General features: G+C 44.3%; 1 protein-coding gene across 1 annotated transcript in view; it reads right to left on the bottom strand.

Annotated features, from left to right (window-relative positions):
- CUNH19orf38 (chromosome unknown C19orf38 homolog) overlaps window positions 1-25,413 on the bottom strand; it is a 46,067-nt gene that overhangs the window by 6,000 nt on the left and 14,654 nt on the right. The window contains exons 3-7 of the mRNA XM_077470275.1: window positions 23,552-23,602; window positions 21,300-21,392; window positions 21,190-21,214; window positions 15,730-15,770; window positions 15,361-15,410 (exon numbers count right to left, since the gene is read on the bottom strand). Of these exons, the coding sequence (XP_077326401.1) occupies window positions 15,361-15,410; window positions 15,730-15,770; window positions 21,190-21,214; window positions 21,300-21,392; window positions 23,552-23,602 (260 nt within the window). The remainder of the gene's footprint in view (window positions 1-15,360; window positions 15,411-15,729; window positions 15,771-21,189; window positions 21,215-21,299; window positions 21,393-23,551; window positions 23,603-25,413) is intronic.

Here is a 25,413-nt window from a genome sequence, read left to right as displayed (position 1 = left end):
AAACAAGCTTACAGCTCAGGGGAGCAAAAGGATGGTCTCAGGCATTGTTATGTGTCAATGGTGCTCCAGGTGAGCAGAGACAAAAACAGGGATAAAAAGCAGCAAGAGAGATCCTTCTAGAAACAGCATTCAGTGGCACATATATGGAAAGTTTAGCAAAAAGTGTAGGAAGCGTGTACTCATATTCATATGGTTGCTGGATACCCATCCTTGTGTCGAGCAACCTGTTTGAGCACTTGTGGACAATATGACTGTCTCCACGCAGAGTGGCCGTACTCAATGCTCCTCTGGGTTTTCCAGAGGTTTCTACACTGCGCTAGGTTGTTGAACAAATATAAAGGGGACAATGGTCCAAAGGTGCACCAATGTGTGGTCAGCAGGGGCACCGGTTAAATAAAAAAGGTGTTTTCAAGTGGATTTGTCAGAATTTTGTCAGAACAGGTTATAGCACACCATCAACACGTTTCTTGGCTCTTCAGTGGCCACTTCATCAGGAAAAGGTGTACAGTACACTGGATGAAATACATACAAATATGAAAAAAAAAAAAAAAACTTTTCAAGGTGAGTCCAATGGGTGGAAACATTCATAAAAATGAAAGAGTGTAATGGATATATGTATATTGGGTGGTGTAGTAAGCTACACATAAGCAATGGTTTGTACTGTAATATTCTGTGGTAATGGTTATTTGGGTATAATCTCATGTCAAGCATCTCAGTATTTTCTGAAGTGCTACATTTTCATGATACCGATTGCCAAAGAACAGTTCCCAGTGTTGATGGAGTGTTTTAACCTGTTATTATGATCAATAAATATTGAACTTCCTGAAGACTGCACTTGGAAGCACCTTTGCAGGGCTTTCTTTCAGCTGGAACTTGGTAGAACTCAATTCCACCACCTCTGGCTCAAACCCTTTGCTCCCTGCTAACCACTATCACTTGTAAACACAGAAGTCCGGTGTTCTGCCAAAAACTGTCCCCCCATCGGATAGTGTCTGCCCCGTACTGCGGAGGCGCAGCGCTTGCGCAGTACGGAAGACAAGAAGACTCCGAAAGTCTCAGAAGATGATAGGCGCCTGCACACTTGCTAGTACCTTCTGCCCTGAGTCCAGGTTCAAGCCCCACTATGCAAGTGGACATACGGTAGCACTTAGTAACAGGGCCCCTCGTGGGCTTGCTTCACTCGCTAAGCTTCAGGCATGGGCTCGCTTCGCTCGGCTATTTTTTATTCTAACTCTATGTCCACTTGGACGGTGGGGCTTGAACCTGAACTCAGCGCGCAGGCGACGTTCATCTTCGGACACCTTCATCGTCTCCTTGTCCTCTGTACTGCACAAGCGCAGTACAGGGCGGACACTATCTGACGGGGGACAGTATTTGACACAACACCGGCTTCTGTGTTTACAAGTGACAGCTTGTCTCTCAATGGCTCCCACAGATCTGATCTCCCAAGTGGCCTCCACTGAGGGCAGGATGGGGACAAGGGAGATGCAGGTGCCTGGGGTCCAGTGCGGATGCTGACCCCCCACTGGATGATCTCCCTGAAAGTGAGAGAGGCGGAGCCACCTACAGTGTGTGGGTGGGTACTAGAAAAGAAGAGGGGTGAAAGTGATCTGTGGATGGGGGATGCAGAGGTAAGCAGCTGTGGAAGAAGGCTGAACTCTGCACTATGTACTGTACTATGCACTTGTGGCTTTTATTGCCCCCTTAAGACCCTCTTACTGTTAGTAAAATCTGACCACACCCACTATTTGATGCGGTTTGGAGGGTGTGTGTGTAGTTGTGGAAAGGGGGGTTTTGGGGGGTCGTGATTGAGTTCCTGCACCTATTTTATGAGGAAAAAAAGCCCTGCCTTTGTATTTAATGTGTTCTTCTGCTGATCACATGTTGGTTTCATTTCGGGACTCACCCCCTGTCTCATTAATGTGCTGCTGCCACTTAAAGCTTAACCCAAGGAATGATCTGTATTACATACTTACATTGGTCCATGTTGGCTGCATGTAAGTATCCATTACTCATACCTGATGGATAGGGATGAGCCGAACACCCCCCAGTTCGGTTCGCACCAGAACTTTCGAACGGACCCCAAATTCGTACAAACTTTAGAACCCCATTGAAGTCTATGGGACTCGAACATTCAAAATTAAAAGTGCTAATTTTAACGGCTAATATGCAAGATGCTGTCCTAAAAAGGGTTTGGGGACCTGGCTCCTGCCCCAGGGGACATGGGTCAATGCCTGAAATGTTTTTTAAAAATTTTTTTTGGCGGGAGCACTGATTTTAATGACGATTAAAGTGAAAAAAAAAGTGAAATATTCCTTTAAATATGGTGCCTGGGGGGTGTCTGTAGTATGCCTGTGAAGTGCTACGTGTTTCCCGTGTTTAGAACAGTCCCTGCACAAAATGACATTTAACAGAAATAACATCATTTAAAACTGCTTGCAGTTTTAATGTTATATCTGGTTCCTGCAATATGGTTGAAAATCATTGAGAAAAATGGCATGGGTAGCCCTCCCTGCCCATTACCAGCCCCTTTGGGTCTTGTACGCATATTAAGGGAAACCCGTACCCATATTAAAAAAAAGAAATGCGTGTGGCCCCCAGGCCCTATATACTCAGAACAGCAGTATACAGGCGGTGCAAACAAGACAGGGACTGTGTAGGTTTGTTGTGTTAAGTTGAATCTGTTTGTAATTTTCAACTGGTACATTTTTAAAGTGTAGCTCCAGTCAAAAAAACTATTTTTAAGCTTTTTGGAAAACATAGGGAAGGGTTATCACCCCTGTATAATTTGTTTTGTCATCCATCTTTTTTCATCTCACTTGCTGTTGTCTCCTTCCGTTTGCAAGTAGGAGATGTTTGTAAGTTGGATGTTTGAAAGTAGGGGCCTGCCCTATATGCTCTGCAGAAATGGCGGAACAAGGTGTTGGTTTTGCCACAACATTGTAAGCCCTCAAAGTGACTCTTGGTGGGCGCTGGAGCGCCCTGCTGTGAACGATTATATCAAGAATTGTAATTACATGCCATTGTTGAACAGTGGTAGAAAAATTGACCTTCGGTGGTTGTGGTGCTGGTGCCACAACACTATAAGTCCTCACAGTTATTCTGGGTGGGCACAGGAACGGGCCCTCCTGTGAAATATTATATCAAGAATTGTAATTACATGTCCCTGTTAAACAGGAGCAGAAAAATTGGGCCTTAGGCACTGGTGCTGGTGCCACGACACTGCAACCTCTCCCATATACTCTAGTTTTAGTGCAGGAATTAGCCCTGCTGCAAAGCATTGCATCAAAAATTGTAATTAAACGCCCCTGTTAAACAGGGGCAGAAAAATTGGGCCTTAGGCACTGGTGCTGGTGCCACGACACTGCAACCTCTCCCATATACTCTAGTTTTAGTGCAGGAATTAGCCCTGCTGCAAAGCATTGCATCAAAAATTGTAATTAAACGCCCCTGTTAAACAGGGGCAGAAAAATTGGGCCTTAGGCAATGGTGCTGGTGCCACGACACTGCAACCTCTCCCATATACTCTAGTTTTAGTGCAGGAATTAGCCCTGCTGCAAAGCATTGCATCAAAAATTGTAATTAAACGCCAACATATCAGCGGAGGAGGAAGAGGATAGACAATCAACATAACATGACAGTCACTCAGCATCAGCATAGGCAGTCTTGAAGGGATGTGATATTTCAAAAACAATTATTCGGTTACATCAGCTTCAGGTGCTTGGTAGCTGTGGGTGATCCAAGACTGATTCATCTTGATGAAGGTCAGTCGATCAACTGATTCGGTGGACAGGCGCACCCTGTGATCGGTAACAAAGCCACCAGCAGCACTGAAGGTGCGTTCCGAAAGAACGCTGGATGCAGGACAGGCCAGTAGCTCAATTGCATACTGTGCAAGCTCTGGCCAGTGATCCATCCATCCATCTGACCTTGCCCCTAGGTATTCCTGCACCATGTAAATCAGACGCTGGCGATGGTTGCTGGAACCAATCATACCTTGGGGCTGCGGACTAAAAAATTGTCTGAAAGCATCGGTCAGACGGCCACCTTCTCCACCGCTCCTTCTGACCGATGCCTCAGCAACACGTTGTCCAGGACCAGGAGTTTGTAACCTCCCAGTCTCTGGGAACGCGTTGCACAGACCTTTCTGCAAGGCCTCCCGGAGATGTCTCATCCTCTGCTCCCTCTGCGATGGCAAGATAAGGTCGGCGACCTTACCCTTGTACCGTGGATCAAGGAGAGTGGCCAGCCAGTAATGGTCCCTCTCCTTGATCTGAAGAATACGAGGATCCTTCCGCAGGCTTTGCAGGATCAGGGAGGCCATACAGCGTAGGTTAGCTGAGGCATTCGGTCCGGAGTCCTCTGGGTCACTAAGGACAACATGATCCACAGCTACCTCCTCCCAGCCACGTACAAGTCTACGGGTTTCTTGGGACTGTAAATCATCCCTACAAGACTGCTGCTGATGCTGAGTGCCAGCCTCCACCTCCATGCTGACACAATCATCCTCCTCCTTCTCCTCCTCCTCCTCATCCTCTTCCTGTGTGATGGGTGGCACAGCAGGAACACTGTCTGGATAAAGGGGGCCTTGAGAGGCAAGGAAGTCCTCCTCTTTCTGCCTCTGTTCTGCCTCAAGTGCCCTGTCCATTATTCCACGCAGCGTATGCTCCAAGAGGTGGACAAGAGGTACAGTGTCACTGATGCATGCACTGTCACTGCTCACCATCCTTGTGGCCTCCTCAAACGGTGACAGGACAGTGCATGCATCCCTGATCATGCCCCACTGGCGTGGTGAGAAAAAACCGAGCTCCCCTGACCCTGCCCTGGTGCCATAGTCGCACAGGTACTCATTGATGGCCCTCTGTTGCGTGTGCAGCCGCTGCAGCATGGCCAAAGTTGAGTTCCACCTGGTGTGCATGTCACATATAAGGCGGTTCTTGGGCAGGTTCAACTCCTTTTGGAGCTCAGCCTGCCGAGCACAGGCATTAAATGATCGGTGGAAATGCACACAGACTTTCCTGGCCTGCTTCAGGACATCCTGTAAGCCCGGGGTACCTGCCCAAGAACTGCTGCACCACCAGGTTAAGGACGTGAGCTACACAGGGCACATGGGTCAGTTGTCCCTGTCGGAGGGCGGAGAGAAGGTTGGTGCCATTGTCGCCAAACCACCATTCCTGGCTTAAGCTGGCGTGGCGTCAACCACCTCTCGGCCTGCCCCTACAGAGCTGACAAAACATCCGCCCCAGTGTGGCTCCTGTCCCCCAAACAAACCAGCGCAAGCACGGCATGGCATAGTTTTGCCTGCTTACTTGCATAGCCCCTGGAACACCTACGGAGCACCGCTGGTTCTGAGGACAGAGCACTGGAAGAGGCCATGGAGGAAGAAGAAGAGGAGGGGGTGGAGGAGAGAGGTGTGTCACAACCAATAGTAGCATTTTGGAGGCGTGGTGGCGGAACAACCTCCAACACTACTGCACCTTGTCCTGCATCCTTCCCAGCTGCCAGAAGAGTGACCCAATGGGCCGTGAAAGACAGGTAATGTCCCTGTCCATGCCTGCTGGACCATGAGTCAGCGGTAATATGCACCTTACCGCTGACCGCCCTGTCCAGCGAGGCGAGGACAATGCCTTCCACATGCCGGTAGAGAGCCGGAATCGCCTTCCGTGAGAAAAAGTGGCGTTTGGGGACCTGCCACTGAGGAACCGCACATTGTACAAACTCACGGAAGGGGGCCGAGTCTACCAACTGAAAAGGCAGCAGTTGAAGTGCTAGCAATTTAGCCAAGCTAGCATTCAACCGCTGGGCATGTGGATGGCTGGGAGTGAACTTCTTTCGCTGGTCCAGCAGCTGGGGCAGGGACATTTGCCTGCTATAATCGGACGTGGGTGTACTGCTAGCAGAGTGCCCGGAAGCACTTGGCTGTAACACACCTAATTTTACACCTTCATTCCTCTCAGAGCAGGTTTCAGAGAGGACTGAAGGTCTAGTGGGGTTGGAGATCCCAGCTGATGAGGAGCAAGGAGAGGTCCGCTTTGTTCTTTGGTGTGGGTCTTTGAGGTACGCTTGCCAACGAGCTGCATGGCAGGTCAACATATGTCTGGTCAAGCATGTGGTGCCCAAGCGGCTGATGTTTTGGCCATGCGAGATACGCTAGAGACATATGTTGCAAATAGTAACGGTGCGATCTGATGCACTTGTCTCAAAAAAGGCCCACACCAAAGAACTTTTAGAATAACGCGCAGAGGCAGCGCCCTGCACAGGCGGAGCTCTGCGGTGTGATTCAGTCGGTGTGCTGCCCCTAAGCTGGCCCCCGGAGGGCATCCTGCCTCGTTGGACATGTGCCTCCTCCTCCTCCTCCTCCTCTCTCCTACCAGGCACCCACGTGGAGTCAGTGCCCTCATCATCCCCTCCCTCTTCATCGCTGGAGAAAACCTGGCAGTATGGTGCAGCTTGTGGAACATGACTGCCAGATTGCTGTCCTTCTTGAGCATCCCCTCTCTCTGCATTCACGCTACTGCTTTCCTCTAGCTGAGTATCATCATCAGAGCCTACAAAACACTGGGCATCCTCCTGGAGCATGTACCCAACACTGTGCTCAAAGAGTTCAGGAGACTCCTCAGGAGGACATGGTGGGTCTAGGGAAGGAGTCACTGATGATGACATTGAGAGGAGGGAAGACGATGCGTTGGCAGCTGCTTTGCTAGTACCCTGAGACTGGGTGAGAGAGGATGAGGAGGATGAAGAGGGCTTGGTCATCCACTCTACCAAGTCGTTGGCATGTTGCGGCTCAACATGTCCAGCTGCCGAAAAGAAGGACAAGCGTGTCCCATCGACAGGCGCGAATGATGACGATGTACCGCGTCCACGACCAGCACTGTTGTCTCTAGACACAGAGCCTGCTTCCCCTCTTTTATCGGCTCGCGCCTGTCTGCCTCTCCTTGCTGGCCTTCCAGACATGGTAATGGCCTGAAGGGAGTTGGGAAAAACAGCAATTGGGTAGTGTATATTGTGCTGGAGGCACACACAACTTCCACTAACTCCTGCAGATGGCTCAAATAGAGAAGAGCTATGTAGGTGGATATAGCGGTGTATACTGGGTTCAGAGCATGCAGACAGCACGCACAAGCTCCCACCGCTGACTGCAAGCTCTATTTAAAACGAGCAAGATAGTTTGCTATATAGGTGGATATAGCGGTGTATACTGGGTTCAGAGCACGCAGACAGCACACACAAGCTCCTACCGCTGACTGCAAGCTCTATTTAAAACGAGCAAGATAGTTTGCTATATAGGTGGATATAGCGGTGTATACTGGGTTCAGAGCACGCAGACAGCACGCACAAGCTCCTACCGCTGACTGCAAGCTTTATTTAAAACGAGCAAGATAGTTTGCTATATAGGTGGATATAGCGGTGTATACTGGGTTCAGAGCACGCAGACAGCACGCACAAGCTCCTACCGCTGACTGCAAGCTCTATTTAAAACAAGCAAGATAGTTTGCTATATAGGTGGATATAGCGGTGTATACTGGGTTCAGAGCACGCAGACAGCATGCACAAGCTCCTACCGCTGACTGCAAGCTCTATTTAAAACGAGCAAGATAGTTTGCTATATAGGTGGATATAGCGGTGTATACTGGGTTCAGAGCATGCAGACAGCACGCACAAGCTCCTACCGCTGACTGCAAGCTCTATTTAAAACGAGCAAGATAGTTTGCTAAATAGGTGGATATAGCGGTGTATACTGGGTTCAGAGCACGCAGACAGCATGCACAAGCTCCTACCGCTGACTGCAAGCTCTATTTAAAACGAGCAAGATAGTTTGCTATATAGGTGGATATAGCGGTGTATACTGGGTTTAGAGCACGCAGACAGCACGCACAAGCTCCTACCGCTGACTGCAAGCTCTATTTAAAACGAGCAAGATTGTTTGCTAAATAGGTGGATATAGCGGTGTATACTGGGTTCAGAGCACGCAGACAGCACGCACAATCTCCTACCACTGACCGCAAGCTCTATTATAAAAGATAGATATATCGCTAGCTATATAGGTGAATATAGCGGTGTATGCTGCGGTCAGGGCACGCAGACAACAACCACTACAGAAGAGCAAGAACGAAAAATCGTCCGATAACGATCGGTGTATACTGTGTTGAAGGTACACAGAACACCCACTAACTGCTTCAGACGTTAACACACTACACAAGGCCGCCGCGCTGGCGGCCTTATATAGTGTGGGGCGTGTACTACACAGCCTGAGCTATGATTGGCCACAGGCATCCTGCCTGTGGCCAATCATGGCTCTCCTCGCTGCCGGCGCTGTGATTGGCCAAGCATGCGGGGTCACAGTGCATGCTTGGCCAATCATGAGCCAGCAATGCACTGCGCCATCGCAGTGCATTGTGGGCCGTGAGCGCCACACAAATTTGGCGCGAATGGCCCATAACGTTCGGAATTCGCCGATGTTCGAGTCGAACATATGTTCGACTCGAACACGAAGCTCATCCCTACTGATGGACTACTAGGAAAGCTAGAAATCACTGTAACAGTTGACACTACTACAGTGATTGCCGCCATCTTCCCAGTCTTGCTGGGGTTCTGTACCTGTGGCTTCTCTCTGCACACTTACCAGAGAGGGTCATTCAGTCAGCACTCATAGAACGCTATGTACTCTTTTTAAAGTGGAGTTCCACCCATAAAATGTACTTTGCAGTATTCAGCAGCAATAAACCTAAGCAACAACATTTGGAAAAAAAAAAATTTTTTTTACTCACTCTTTCCTGGCTGTTGCTAAGGGGTGTCATCATTTTTCAGGAGTCAGTGGGCAGCACCGAGGGGTGGACAGTTCTGATGACACCACCTGTTGGCATCAGAAGTGTGCGGTGCTGCGAGCCATACTTCCTGCGCATGCACGAGAACGGGCGGTGCATGCTGGTTGCTCAGCTGCACCTGATCCTGGAAGATAGTGCTTGTGGGCTTCACATGCCCACAAGCAATATGGAAATTGCCAGGAAAGAGGAATATAAGACATCTTCCTCTATGAAATCGTCAATCGAGCGGCAATAAATCCCAGAAAGGTGAGTGCTACAAATAGAAGTTTTAAACTAACAATATTAATAAAAAAAAAAAAATGAACAGTTGGAACTCCGCTTTGATGAATATAAAGCATTCTCTAATTGGCCGAGGTGGAGAGGAGGGGCGGTTTAGTAAATGCAGAGAGGAAGTGCAGAAGGAAGATTGCAGCTATCATTGTAGTAACACTGACTACTACCGTGATTTTCAGTTTCCTCAGTGGCCCCTCAGGTATGAGATACAGAGGATGGTTTGCTAAAGGCAAATAGAATGTGCACTTTGCAATGTGTAGTTGCATTCTGCAATTGCAGTTGCTCCAGAGCTTAGTAAATGAGGTAGTTTCACTTTAAAAAGACTACCCAATCACATGCAAAGGAAATAAAAAAACTGAATTTTTGCTTGCACATGATTGGATGATGGAAAGTAACAGAGCTTCTGCTCATTTACTAAGCTCTGGAGCAACTTCCCTTGCAGAATTCAACTGCACTTTGCAAAGTCTACTTGACCTTAGTAAATCAACACCATACTGTACATATTTACATTGTGCTAAAATATCAGCTTTTATGGTGGTCAGAGTTTTAAAGTGATTGTAAAAGGCTTGTTTTTTCCCCCATAAAAATAATAAACAGGTTATACTTACCTCCTCTGTGCAGTGGATTTGCACAGGGCAGCCCGGATCCTCCTCTTCTCGGGTCTTCTGCTCTCCTGGCCCCTCCCTCCTGTTAAGTGCCCCCACAGCGAGCAGCTTGCTATGGGGGTACCCGAGCTGAGTCACAGCTCCCTGTGTCCATTCAGACACGGAGCCCTGACCTGGCCCAGCTCCCTCTCTCCCCTGATTGGCTAGCTGACTTTAAATGACAGCAGCGGGAGTGAATGTGTCTCAGCCAGTCAGGAAGGAGAATCTTGGACGGTCAAAGGGGACTCGTGGATATTGCTGCACAGAAATGGGGCTCAGGTAAGTGTTATGGGGGCTGAGGGGGGCTGCTGCATACAGAAGGCTTTTTATTGTAATGCATAGAATGCATTAAGATAACAAAACCTTCTGCCTTTGATCTATTGATCTGCCCTTTAATTATTGATCGCTTTTTTATCTTTTTTTTATTTTTCAAATTGTAATTTTTTTCACAATTTTTTTAAATCTTTGTTTCTTTTTTTGCATGCTCTAAAAAGTAAAATAGAAAATCATTAAATCCCTCAATTATACCGCATTCATTAAAACTATACTGACTACCGAAAATGCCCTGTCTCTGCAATCACCAAGAATTGAACTGGACATCATAACACAGCTATAGGACAACAAAATGGTTTCCATCTCTGTCTTTTTACCTGTTTTTAACCCCCAGTAAGAAAAAGTTGCACCATTATACTTTTTTTTTTAACTGTTTATGTATTTAAACATTGGCATTACATTTTGATTTTTCCCTCTTGCTTTATTCCTTAAAACTGTAGCATGGAATCGAATCCACTTTCCAAAAATGTTATACTTAGTGGAAAACAAGTACAGTTTTTAATTGCATTTTTAATGTTATTTGTAATGACTTAAGAAAAGTGCCCTTATGGACAGATTTGTACAAAGAGGACAAATCTAGGCACACGCATGGCATTTACAGGAATTACAAAATCTTCCTGCGTTGGAGACCGTTTACCCTATTTAGAAGGGATTGGAGCCAGAGAAAGTAACAATAGTCCTATTGTAGAAAGAGCCGATGCTCCAGAGACCTGGATTTTCTAGGTGGAATGTAGCTGGTGGTGAAAAGCATTTAAAAACATGGCACGTATTCAACAAGTGTTTAACAGCAGACTACACACTGAATAGATCATTTGCTACCCTTGTATGTAGAGTCCATAGCCAAATTATTGCAAAGTCCCACCCATAATCCAGTGCTGTGATTGATAATAAAAGGTTCGGATGAAGAGATTCAGTAATGAAAACTATTGATGTAACAATCAGCTTTTAGCCTTCGCCATCCGCTGCTCATTACTCAGTCTTGTACCTCAGGTCTCTGCAGTGCACTCCTGCCCTAATTAGCTGTGTTTATGAGACTGCTGGACATTCAGCTTGTGCCTCATCAACAGCTTAATCTGTCTGCTCATAGGCTGGATAGAGGTCTGTCTGATTCTGACTTCTGCCTGATTTTTCATGCACTGGAATACGCCTGTGAATTTTCAGACTTTGTGCTTGAATACTTGTTTATCCTTGCCCTTTTTACTGGCTTGTCACCTCTGATATTGTCAGCAGTAGCCATAATTACCTTCAGCCTGCTGACACTGTCTGCTCTGACCATCTGACCGACAACTTACATTACTTTGGCTGGCATCTGTTAGTTAGCTGTCACCTCTTGGTCCACCAAACTCTATGATAACTGTATGCAACAGAACCCCTGCCCACAGTTTGGCCGGAGGAAGCTGGTTATTAGAAAAGGGAATGCAGTTCATTCACTTCTACTATTATCTCCCTAATGACCTTCATGAAAATCCTCAAAAAGGACAAAGATTCTATCACTACACAGGTCAGTGAACTCTAGATGAGCATTCAGTGATTATCACTTTTGACCAAAAAGCAGACATCAAGTATTTTTTTAGATAGTTGCATAGTAGGTGAGTTTGAAAAAAGACTCAAGTCCAACCTGTGTGTGTGCTTTTATGTTAATATTACATTATATATTCCTGTATGTTGTGGTTGTTTAGGTGCCTAGCTAATAGTTTTTTGAAACTGTCTGTGCTCCCCGCTGAAACCACTGCTTGTGCAAGAGAATTCCACATCATTACCGCTCTTACAGTAAAGTACCATCTACGCAGTTTAAGGTTAAACCGCTTTTCTTATAATCTTAATGAATGGCCATGTCTTTTTAAGTTCCCTTGTGCTGAAAAGTTTTATCCCTATTGTGGGGTCACTAGTAGGGATGAGTTCGACCCGAAAAGCGAACAATTTGGGGTGTTCGCGGCAAATTTGAAAAGCCGCGGAACACCCTGTAAAAGTCTATGGGAGAAATCTAAAGTGCTAATTTTAAAGGCTAATATGCAAGTTATTGTCATAAAAAGTGTTTGGGAACCCGGGTCCTGCCCCAGGGGACATATATCAATGCAAAAAATAGTTTTAAAAACTGCAGTTTTTTCGGGGGCAGTGATTATAATAATGCTTAAAGTGAAACAATAAAAGTGTAATATTCCTTTAAATTTCTTACCTGAGGTGTGTGTATAGTATGCCTGTAAAGGGGAGCATGTTTACTATGCTTAGAACTGTCCCTGCACAAAATGTAATTTCTGCAGGAAAAAAGGTAATTTAAAAGCACTCGCAGCTATAATGAATTGACGGCTCTCCGTAATACAGAGAACAGTCATTGAAAGTCATTGATTAAAAAAAATAAATAAATGTGTGCGGTTCCCCCCAAATTTAATTACCAGGCCCTTCGGTTCTGATATGGAGATTAAGGGGAACCCGCGTCAATTTTTGTTTAAAAAAATTACGTGGGGTTCCCCCCAAATATCCATACCAGACCCTTCAGGCTGCCAGGAGAGAGAATACATTCAGTGCTCATAATCTTTCCTCATAACTAAAGTTTATTAGTCCCTTTATTAGCTTTGTTGCCCTTCTCTGGACCCTCTCCAGTTCCAGCACATCCTTCCTGAGGACTGGAGCCCAGAACTGGAACAGCATACTCCAGGTGTGGCTGGACCAGAGTCTTGTAGAGTGGGAGAATTATTGTTTTATCTCTGGAGTTAATCCCCTTTTAATGCATGCCAATATTCTGATGGCTTTGCTTGCAGCAGCTTGCCATTGCATGCCATTGCTTAGTCTGTCGTCTACTAAGATCCCCAGGTCCATTTCCATCCTAGATTCCCCCAGAGGTTCTCCCCCTAGCAAGTAGATTGCATTCATATTTTTTAGCACCCAAATGCATTATTTTACATTTTTCTACATTAAACGTCATTTGCCATGTAGTTGTCCACCCCATTAATATGTTCAGAACTTTTTGCAAGGTGTCCACATCCTGAAAATAAATTATTGCCCTGCTTAGCTTAGTATCATCTGCAAATACTGAGATTGAGCTGTTTATCCCATCCTCCAGATCGTTTATGAATAAATTAAACAGGCTTGGTCCCAGAACAGAACCCTGGGGTACCCCACTTTCTACACTAGACCATTCAAGTACTGCCCATTTATTACCAGCCTCTGAAGTCGTCCCTGTAGCCAGTTTTCAATCCATGTACTCACTCTTTGGTCAATGCTGACAGACCTTAGTTACAGTAAATGTTTATGGGGAACTGTATCAAATGCCTTTGCAAAATCCAGATACACCATGTCTATGGGCCTTCCTTTATCTAGATGGCAGCTCACCTCCTCATAGAAGGTTAATAGGTTGGTTTGGCAAAAACGATTCTTCATGAATCCATGCTGATTACTGCTAATGATACCATTTTCATTACTAAAATCTTGTATATAATCCCTTATCATTCCCTCCAAGAACTTGTATACTATTGACGTTAGGTTAACTGGTCTGTAGTCCCCAGGGATATATCTTGGTCCTTTTTTAAATACTGGTGCTACATTGGCTTTTCTCCAATCAGCTGGTACCATACCATTCAGTAGACTGTTTGTAAAAATTAGGAACAATGGTCTGGCAATTACTTGACTGAGTTCCTTTAAGACCCTCAAGTGCAAGCCATCTTGTCCTGGTGACTTATTAATGTTAAGTTTTTCAAGTCTATTCCTAATTCTATCCTCTGTTAGCCATGAGGGTGCTTCCTGGGACATGTCATGAGGATAAACCTTGCAGTTTTGGTTACTGAAGCCCCCCCCCCGTTTCACTCGTGAAGACTGAGGAGAAGAATACATTCAAAACCTTCGCCATCTTTCCATCCTTTGTAACCAGATTCCATTCATCATTATTTATAGCGCCAATATGGTCTGTCCTCTGTCTCTTACTATTTATATACTTAAAGAATTTCTTGGGACTTTTTTTTACTCTCCTCCGATATGGGCTTTTCGTGTTCTATCTTAGTCACCCTGATTGCACTCTTACATTTCTTATTGCATACTTTGTAAAGTTGGAATGCTGATAAAGACCCCTCAGCCTTGTATTTTTTGAAGGCCTTCTCCTTTGCTTTTATATGCATTTTTACTCTGGAGTTAAGGCACCAGGATTTTTATTAGATCTTTTAAATGTATTTGCCAATGGGATGCACTAGCTAATATCCTTTTTTAATATTTAATAAAGCACACCCATTTTCCTCTGTGTTCCTCCATGTTCTTTGACCCTGGTATTTTATTCCATTTAATATCTTCTAGCAAGGAGTGTAGTTTATGGAAGTTGGCTCTTTTGTTTCCTATTTGTGTGATTTATACTGAAACGAATTGACCTGTGATCGGTGTTTCCTAAATTGCCCCGTATTTCCACATCTGTGATCAGGTCTGTATTGTTAGTAATCAGTAGGTCTAGTAATGCTTTGTTTCTTGTTGGTGCATTTACCATCTGACCCATGAAATTGTCCTGTAAGACATTTAGGAAATGGCGAGCCTTAGACGAAAGTGTGGTTCCTTTCCGAATAGTCTATGTCTGGATAATTAAAATCCCCCATTATAATGACACTTCCCATCCTTGCCGCTATTCCAAATTGTGATAGGAGATCCGCCCCCCCCCCCCTCCTCCCTCTGGTTAGGGGGGCTATAGCATACTCCCAGTATTACTTTCCCCTTGGTTTTCTCCCATTGTAGATCTACCCATAAGGATTCCACCTGCTCCATTTGTGATGTCATCCCTCACATTTACTTGTACATAATTTTTTATATACAGGCATACCCCTCCCCCTTTTTTACCCCTCGCTATCCCTGTAATTTAGGGAATACTCTTGAATGGTTGCCAGACAATCATGAATGCTGTTGAACCAAGTCTCTGAATAACAGCTCTAGTTCTCCCATCTTGTCCACCAGACTCCTGGCATTAGTGAACAAGTCACGTAGTTTTGTCCAGAGGCATACTATCTCCTTATTGGGTGTTCTGAGGTTGCAAATAGGACTTGTTACTATACTTACCTTGGTTTTAGGTGCTACTACTAATGCCCTCAATACTAACCTCTGAAATTTGCTCCACGCTGGCTATCTCTACATCTGGACCCCCTGTTGCCTAGTTTAAAAGCCGATCTGCACCTTCCCCATATAAGTGCATTGACTCTTCCATACAAAAGTTATTCCTCAAAGTTTGATAAGCTTTCCACATGCTTAACACAGTATTAAAGGCTCCAAATCCAATCCATAATATATGGGTAGAAATAACCATGCAATAGACGTACCGGAGAGCTCACCATGGGAAACACCTTGTTATTACGGCTCAGAGTCCAATCTGTAAGAAGTAGAGAAGAAATAAAGGTAAGCTCTTATACAAAGAAAGGGACTTACTTCCTGTCTGCTGGCCATGGTACTAAGACAAGAGGAGGAAGATCAGTGAGAGAGGAAATGGCCATAAGAATGGAAGGAGATTAAAGACTGAATAGTAAGGAAGAGGAGTAAATTGGGAGTAAGCATGAATTGCAAGTGAGGATAAGGAATGAACCAAGAATGGGAATGACGTACAAACTGAATTGATTGATGAGGAAATACACTGAAGGCTTATCAAGAAGGGCTTAAGTATAATATAAGTGAAGGAGGAAAATGAAAACAACCTTTTGCCATATCTTGATTAATCCAGATAGATTCTTTATCCCTGTAGATTGGAAACAGTAGACTGTTATATGTAACAGGTGATAGATCTATAGAATGGACAAACCTATATCCTTCCCAATGAAATGAAATCTAAAACACTAAAATCTTTGGCCCACGCCCTTTGCAAACACACCCTAATCTTTGCCAACCATGAGGTTACCTAGAGAAAACACAGCTATAACTAAACACCAAAAGATACACACAAGCTCCCTGCCATCCAGTTCTGCAACCAACATCTGACTGGGTGAGGGTCCACAGCCAAATGTCATATACTGATGGCAACCAACGCTCTCCATGAGCAATCTTGACCTTGTTCACATTATCAGCTTTTGTAAATGGAAGAAAATGTGTATAGCAAGCACTAAATACTCAGACACTAAATATTTAATGAATAACAAGCTAAATACTTCTACAAACTGCCGCCAATGCCACAGATCTTCAATGCTACCCTGGCCGTCAATATCCGACACTTCTGGGACTGTCGGATTGGCTGATTCCACTTTTGCACACTGTGGTTTCTTCTTCCATCCCCTACATCAGCACAGAACATAATAATGACATATTGGTCAGCAGAAGGAACCACAGTACACAGTGGAGGACCAGGTATGTGCCACATTAGGAAGGATGTCCAATGCAAAAGCCAGTATAGTGCTAGAAGACAACAGAGATCTGCAGCACAGTAATGACCTTTGTCTTTCCAGAAAAGCCTTTTAAAAAAAAAAAAACTGTTTTAAAACATTTAGGCTCCATTCACATCTAAAGCCGCGTACACACGGGCGGACTGTCTGGCCAACTTAGTCCGCCGAAACACATTTCAGCGGACAGGCCGCTCGTGTGTGGGCTTCAGCGGACTTTTTCAGCGTGCAGTCTGGCGGACTAAGTATTTCGGAATTTCCATAATACTGTCCGTCGGACTCGCATTTCGGCGGACAATCCGCCCGTGTGTATGCCAGTCCGCCGTACTTTTGAAATGAGCGGACTTTTCCCGCCCGGAGAAAAGTCCGCTCATTTCGAGCGGGTATCCAGGTAGACGGGGCCCGCGAAGGAGACATCGCTGGCCCCGCCGCCTGGTATGGACTTAAAGGGGAACCCCAACGCCGAAAAAAATCAGCGTGGGGGTCCCCCCCAAGTTCACAACAGACTCTTGTCCGAGCACGCTACCCGGCCGGCCAGGAAAGGGGGGCGAGCGAGCGCCCCCCCTCCTGAGCCGTACCAGGCCGAGTGCCCTCAACATGGGGGGTGCCTTGGGGAAGGGGGGGCCGCGCGGCCCCCCCACCCCAAAGCACCTTGTCCCCATGTTGATGAGGACAAGGGCCTCTTCCCGACAACCCTGGCCGTTGGTTGTCGGGGTCTGCGGGCGGGGGGCTTATCGGAATCCGGGAGCGCCCTTTAATAAGGGGGCCCCCGGATACCGGCCCCCCACCCTATGTGAATGAGTATGGGGTACAATGTACCCCTACCCATTCACCTGTAAAATAAAAGTACAAAAAAAACACAACACACGAGATAAAATACTTTATTGCACAGCTCCGGGGGTCTTCCGTCTTCGGGGGTATTCTCGCCGGACTCCTCCGCTATCTTCTTGTAGCTCTTTTGCTAGCGGAGGAGTCCGGCTTTCTTCCTCGCCGCCGGCCTCTTCTCCCAACTTCGGGGGTCTTGTCCCCCTCTTCGGTTCTTCTGCCGGGCCACCGCGCCTTCTTATAGCTCTTTTACAGGCGGTGGCCCGGTCTTCTGTCGCCGCCGCCGCCGCCTTCCGTTCTTCTTCTTCTTCTCCAGGAGATGTTGCCTCGACGATCTCTCCGGCCGGAATGCCAGGGACGCGCTGTGCGGCCACTTATATAGGGACAAGGGGCGGTGTCACATGGCTTTATGTCACATGGCTTTATGTCACATGGGTTGGTGTCACATGGTGACCCCACCCCCTTACGATGTCATAGTCCCCATGTGACATCAACCCATGTGACCAACCCATGTGACATAAAGCCATGTGACACCGCCCCTTGTCCCTATATAAGTGGCCGCGCAGTGCGTCCCTGGCATTCCGGCCGGAGAGATCGTCGAGGCAACATCTCCTGGAGAAGAAGAAGAAGAAGAAGAAGAAGAACGGAAGGCGGCGGTGGCGGCGACAGAAGAACTGAAGAGGGGGACAAGACCCCCGAAGTCGGGAGAAGAGGCCGGCGGCGAGGAAGAAAGCCGGACTCCTCCGCTAGCAAAAGAGCTACAAGAAGATAGCGGAGGAGTCCGGCGAGAAGACCCCCGAAGACGGAAGACCCCCGGAGCTGTGCAATAAAGTATTTTATCTCGTGTGTTGTGTTTTTTTTTGTACTTTTATTTTACAGGTGCATGGGTAGGGGTACATTGTACCCCATACTCATTCACATAGGGTGGGGGGCCGGTATCCGGGGGCCCCCTTATTAAAGGGGGCTCCCGGATTCCGATAAGCCCCCCGCCCGCAGACCCCGACAACCAACGCCCAGGGTTGTCGGGAAGAGGCCCTTGTCCTCATCAACATGGGGACAAGGTGCTTTGGGGTGGGGGGGCCGCGCGGCCCCCCTTCCCCAAGGCACCCCCCCATGTTGAGGGCACGCGGCCTGGTACGGTTTAGGAGGAGGGGGCGCTCGCTCGCCCCCCTTTCCTGGCCGGCCGGGTAGCGTGCTCGGACAAGGGTCTGTTGTGGACTTGGGGGGGACCCCCACGCCGATTTTTTTCGGCGTTGGGGTTCCCCTTTAAGTCCATACCAGGCGGCGGGGTCAGTGACGTCTCCTTCGCGGGCCCCGCCTACCTGGAGATGCGCTCGAAATGAGCGGACTTTCCTCCGCGTGTGTGGGCGAGTCCGTTCATTTCAAAAGTAGGGCGGATAGTATGGCGGACTTAGTGCGCCGTATTAGTCTGCTCAAAAAGTGGTGTGTGTGGTCAAGTCCGTTCATTCGAAAGTATGACGGACTGTCCGTCGGATTGTCTGACGGACTAAGTTGGCCAGACAGTCCGCCCCGTGTGTGCGCGGCTTTAGAATTATGTGAATACGCTTGCGTTGCCATTCATTGTTAATGGCACCCTTTATGTGGCCAGAAGATGCACATTTTTTGACATTGACAAACCCCCGAAAGCTTTTGGTAAAAAACACCCAAAAAAGGTGCAGAAGTTTCTTTGTCGCACATAGGGTAGCCAATTCAAATAAATAGGCTGCCCTATGCATATAGCTTGAAAACGCCTCAACAAAGAGTTAAAAAAAAACTCCCATTCGCGTGACACTTATATGTGAATGCAGCCTAAGATCTGTGTTTAACACTCTCAGACTGGAGCTGAAATATACTCACCCACATACAGGTATGTGTGGCAGACCTTGCCTTCAGAAAAGCGATCCACAGTGTAAATGTCACAGTGGCATTCTGTAACCACAGTTGCAGTTGGGCCTTATAGGCTTACATAGGTTGTATTCATCGCCCAATGCAGTTTCATTTTTGACTTGGCCACAGCAGGTGTAGAGCCCTGACCAGCTGCATGCCCTGCTTTAGATGGGCAATCTCAACTGACAGCTTTTACTGCCTCGTGGCCATCCATGTAAGGCAGCCTTAACTGGCTGGCTGTGCACAGTGCTTCTCAGAGTAGTATTTACAAGCTGAAGCATATGAGAACCAGGCCACTGCCTACCCAATACATAAATGGAGAGATCCATCAGATCCATCCCCACACACACACACACACACAAGGAAACAATTGTTCTATATAATGAAAAGTACCTTTAGGTTAATTATGTTTACTGATTTCGAAAAAACAATACAATAGCATAGTAATTAAGAAATGGTGTTGCGCTCCAGCTAAATAAATCTAATTAAACTAAAATAAACTAACATGTACTCAAGTACCAACCAAACAAAAATAAAATAAAGTAAAATGTGGAACTGTATATTTAAATAAGCTCAGACAATGTGCATAAATTCCAAAGTGCAATACCACAGGTCAGATTGTGCACTTAACATAAAAAACTTGACATAAAAAACTTGGTAAAAAAAACTTGGTATAAAAGATCTTCTATTGATGATAGTGAGATAGTGTTGAGTGCACACATATATAAATGATATGGTACGGAGAACAAAAAAAAAAAAAACAAAAAAAAAAAAAAAAACAATGTGTCGTTATACAAGTGTAATACAAATCAAAAATTGCACAAAATGCTAATAGTCCATGTGCAGTGTACCATGTGTATGAACAAAATACTAATAGTCCATAAACAGTGAAATGTGTTTTTGAACAAAAGCTCCAAAAAAAAATATATATATAAGGTGAACTACAATTCCCTGATGAAGTCATTTGACGATACGCGTAGGAACACAATTGGCCAGTAAGGACACCGGAAGTGACGTCCGGAAGCACGAGCGTGACACGCGTTCGTTTAGCTGTGCTTTTTATTATTGTTTTAAATGTGAGTACCTATATCTTCGTTTTATACCCAATAAATTGTGAATACATACTTCACCATTGGAGTGTTCCCCTTGTTTTTCCTGCATGCTACAACGTGTCCACGGTGAATGAGAGTCTAGGATTACATCACCTATTGTACCTGCATTACTGGACAACAAGCGTTACTTTGGAAATGCTGTTTACCTTACAGCAGTAAGGTAAGGTAATTACTGCACCTAGTGTGAGGATACAATACGCATAGGAGCACTGGTGGAATTCACTTCTTGTTTTTGGAGCACGCAGGATACTGCTTTGTTTATCACTAAATGGACATATTTTACCACCAAATGGACATGCTCTCTGTATAATTGTAGTTCACCTTATATATATATTTTTTTTTGGAGCTTTTGTTCAAAAACACATTTCACTGTTTATGGACTATTAGTATTTTGTTCATACACATGGTACACTGCACATGGACTATTAGCATTTTGTGCAATTTTTGATTTGTATTACACTTGTATAACGACACATTGTTTTTTTTTTTTTTTTTTTTTTTTTTTTGTTCTCCGTACCATATCATTTATATATGTGTGCACTCAACACTATCTCACTATCATCAATAGAAGATCTTTTATACCAAGTTTTTTTTACCAAGTTTTTTATGTCAAGTTTTTTATGTTAAGTGCACAATCTGACCTGTGGTATTGCACTTTGGAATTTATGCACATTGTCTGAGCTTATTTAAATATACAGTTCCACATTTTACTTTATTTTATTTTTGTTTGGTTGGTACTTGAGTACATGTTAGTTTATTTTAGTTTAATTAGATTTATTTAGCTGGAGCGCAACACCATTTCTTAATTACTATCACTTAATTTGGGGAGGGTTTACACCCCTGCTGGTGTTTTGCTGCAACCACACTAGTTCTAGGACACATTGATAGGCGCGAGAATACTTTCACTTCCAATACAATAGCATAGAAGATGACAAGAAGTACCTTTGTCACCTGCGCTTACCTCTGTTCCTGCTTCTTGTGTTTACCTAGCAATTAAGAAATAAATCAGATTATATACAGGGAGGACAAATGATGAAATTTACAAAATCGATACTTACCAAGGATACTTACTTCTTTGGATTAGGCAAACAATCAGAGCTACAGAAGCCACTAGGATCACAAAACCAATGAGCCCACAGACCAGGACGATCACCCACAAAGGAACTACAATAAACAGCAAAAGGAAAATATAAACATATAAGCAAAAGTGACAGTAGTAGATGTAGAAGTAAATTATTATTAATACTGGAAGTAGTAGTAGTATTAAAGTAGATATACATCCCAACTTAATGCTAAAGCATTGAGTATCAAAAACAACGGCCATTTATTTTTATAAAATATTTGTCTTCACCTTTTTTTAATTGTTTGTTAAATCTCAGTCCTACTGATCTCCTGCAGCTTCTTTGAAGCCACTCTACTGTCTACTCTACATGCTCTTAAGGGGTGGTTGCATGACTAATATCAGGGTTGGGTTTCTGATCACGACAACAGAAGAATGTGCCTGCAAAATGTATAAAATCAGCCAGGTTTGACATTCCAGGCCATCTATATTTGTTGCATAGGGAGGGCCTTGCTGAGTGTTCAGACTCATGCCATACAAAAGTGGATGTCTAAACACCAATCAGAAATCAGACACAATCCATCCCGATGAAATCCATTGTCTATGACCAGTTTAAAAACTTAAATCATTAAGTTACAGTGGCCGGTGTGGCATTCCTCTGGCTTGACTTCAGGGTCTACCTTCCCCAATTCGGACTCTGTTCACTCCTTACATAAAAGCTTTGGGTTTCCTGTCAACATTGGGAAATTCCTACTCTATTTGGTGCATGCCCCAGAAAACAAGTTAAGATAAAATTCCAGCAGAAAGAGTGGGACCCCCTCGTAGTGGCTACTGCAAATGTGTAGACCCAAGAACTTAAACGTAGTGATCTCATCACCAGAAACCCCAAGAGATATAAGAAATTGCTAGAAGGTTTAACTTTCTTTACTCCTCCAGCAATATCAGTTGTGGGTGGACAGAAGATTTGAATTAATGTCTATGGTTTGGTATGTAAAATACAAAAAATTTTTTCCTCAACTCAGTATGAAATTTACACAATTAAATTCAGCAAATAATTGACTCCTTCCTTTCTGTTCCTATTCTGTATAGTTGATATTTATTTTATAAAGAATTGTATAAGGTTTGGTATGTATTATATTTATTTAATTAAAAAAAAATACAAATAGATTTTGTCCTTTTTTTGTCAGGTAAATATGAAATAAAATATTGCATAAGAATATTTCATGTTCATTTGTCCAGCCAGCAGGGGGAACCCTAGCCTCTTTTTTTTTTATGTTTACCTGTCTTTCCTTAACTGCTCTATTAAACAAATTTGCAGAGCTCAATAGCTCAGTATGAAAATTACACAATTAAATTTGTAATTTTCTCTTGCTGTTCTGTATAGTTGATTTTTATTTCACAAAGATTAGTACAAGGTTTGGTATGTATTTTTTTTTTTTATTTAATTACAAAAATATATATAAAAAAAAGTTTTCCTTTTTTGTCAGGCAAATATGAAATAAAATATTGCATAGGAATATTTCATGTTTATTTCCCCAGCCAGCAGGAGGAACCATAGCCTCATACCTCAGTCTGAAATCGACACAATTAAATATAGTAAATATATGACTCCATCCTCTCTCTCCCTGTTCTGCATAGTTGTTTTTCATTATACAAATAATTTATTGAATTTTCAAAAGTTAAAGTACTGTTAAGGGTACACACTCAATATAGACATTGAACATAGGGGTTGATTTTCTAAAGGCAAATAGACTGCACTTTGCAAAGTGCAGTTCCACTCTGAAAGTGCAGTTGCTCCAGTGCTTAGTAAACGAGCAGAAGCTCTGCTGACTTCCATCATCCAATCATGTGCAAGCAAAAATGCTGTTTTTTATTTTCCTTGCACATGATTGGGTATCCTTTGCAAATTGAGGCTTTACCTCATTTACTAATCTCTTGAGCAACTGCACTTAGCCTTTAGTAAATCAACCCCATAGTGCGATTTGACAAGTATGTTACAGAAAGAACATGCAAATCTGTTTAGTTTTTCAAGTCAAACAGAGGGTACCAAGACAAACAGCTTCTGCTGTGCTGTTGCTAATGACCGCATCATGGGTATAGTAACGTTTATTAAAGTTCATTTTTTTAAATAAAAATTTTATATCAATAGTAAAAATATTTATCAAGTGTTTTAAAAGTCTATAGACTTGAAAAATTGCCTCTATAAGTTCTAGCATTGCGCGTTGAGTATAATAAACCAGAATAGAGACAATTGCTTTATTACCAGGTAGTGCAGCCTGTAAGGCATTCGAGGAATTTGTAGGTAAAAGCTCATCTGTAAGAGAAGTTACATATTATTAGTATTAAAAAAAAACAAAAAAATTATAATATATATATATATATATATATATATATATATATATATATATATATATATATATATATATATATATATAAAACCACATTGCTACGCTGGGATATCCATTTCATGTCATGCTCCCACCAATGGTACACACAGGAATATGATACTGTGCCATTAGTTGCCGGAGGCTGTAGAGTGAATGTGACACTGTTCATGGTCTATGGAGCTGACTTTCGATCTACCCAGTTCTTACTACTTTCAGAATAAAGGTGGAAGATGACTTCTGGGTAACTGCTGGGTGCTGTGCAATGTAGAACCACCGACTGATCCTTGTAGACAGAAGGAAGACGCTTGTGAGGACAGCTGTGGTGCAGGTAGGTCATCTGAATAATGTGAAAGGAAAAGGTTCTCAACTTTTAATGTACTCCTCATATTGTCATGGTTTAGCACCCTCTTATTCTAGATATAGAATGTTAGGTAAATTTAGTTAATCTCAGTGGCCAGTGGAGCAGCTGTTGATTACTTTAGTCTGCTCAGTGTTTTACAAGCCTCTTATCTGGCTATTTATCCTTGCGTTGAGAGCTGAGTGCTCTCGAATCACAGTGGAGAGAAAGAAAGAAGAACAAACTGAATATTTATAGAGGTCTAGCCAATCCCTGGTTAGGTGGTTGGAGAGCCCATAAAAAAATATGGAGGCCTGGGGCAATTGTGTGTGGGTCCTAGGTCCAGTCCTGTAAGAGCAGAGTACCTAGTCTGAGGAGGTTCTACGCCTAAGGTCAGTAGGCTGGAATGCTGCTTGAGTAAGGTGACCAGATTTTTAAAATGAAATCCGGGGACATATTTTTTTTTTTTACTAGTAATGGCAGCAATCAGCCACTCATAGCGGGACTGCGATATTGGGTTGGACAAATCGGACACTAATGCCGCATACACACAACCGTTTTTTCCATTGGAATAAACTCCGAAGGTTTTTCAGACAGAGTTCTGACGGAGTTCCGCTGAAACTGTCTTGCCTACACATGATCACACCAAAGTCCGACCGTCTAGAATGCGGTGACGTACAACACGTACAACGGGACTAGAAAAAGGAAGTTTAATAGCCAGTAGCCAATAGCTGCTGTCTCGTACTTGCTTCAGAGCATGCATCATTTTTGGTCCGTCGGAACAACATACAGACAAGCATTTTTTCCAATAGGAATTGGTGCCATCGAAAATATTTAAAACATGTTCTATTTCTAGGTCCGGCAGAATTTTCGAAAAAAAAAAAGTCAGATGAGGCCCACACACGATCGGAATATCCGATGAAAAGACTGACTTTTTCTGTCGGACATTCCGCTCGTGTGTACGCAGCATTAGTGACACATTTGACACTTTGTAGAAACCAGTGACATTAATACAGTGATCAATGCTAAAGATATGTACTGTCACTGTACTAATGAAACTGGCTGGGAAGGGGATAACATCTAGGACAATCAATGGGTTAAATGTGTGCCTAACAAGTGTTTTCTCACTGTGGGGCAGGGGATTTTACTAAGGGAAGACATGGATCCCTGTACTTGTTTTGCAGGAACACAGGATCAATGTCTTCCATACTGACAGAATGGCAAACTGCCTTGTTTACATAGGCAGACCACTAGTACTGGTTAAGATCATCAGCATTATGATAAATCACAGGCAGCAGGCATACCATCCATTATGCCAGAGAGACAGGCACAGTGCAATGCAGTCTATTCACAGACACCCCCAAAGCACCCCTGTGTTGAAGCCTTGAAGGCACTGGCAGC

The sequence above is a fragment of the Lithobates pipiens genome, unplaced genomic scaffold (assembly GCF_037356315.1).
Source record: "Lithobates pipiens isolate NorthernLeopardFrog02 unplaced genomic scaffold, aLitPip1_a1.2 Scaffold_8, whole genome shotgun sequence".
NCBI classification, from domain to species: Eukaryota; Metazoa; Chordata; class Amphibia; order Anura; family Ranidae; genus Lithobates; species Lithobates pipiens.
The sequence above is the reverse complement of the archived record's forward strand: the minus strand, read 5'-3'. Positions and strand labels throughout refer to the sequence as shown.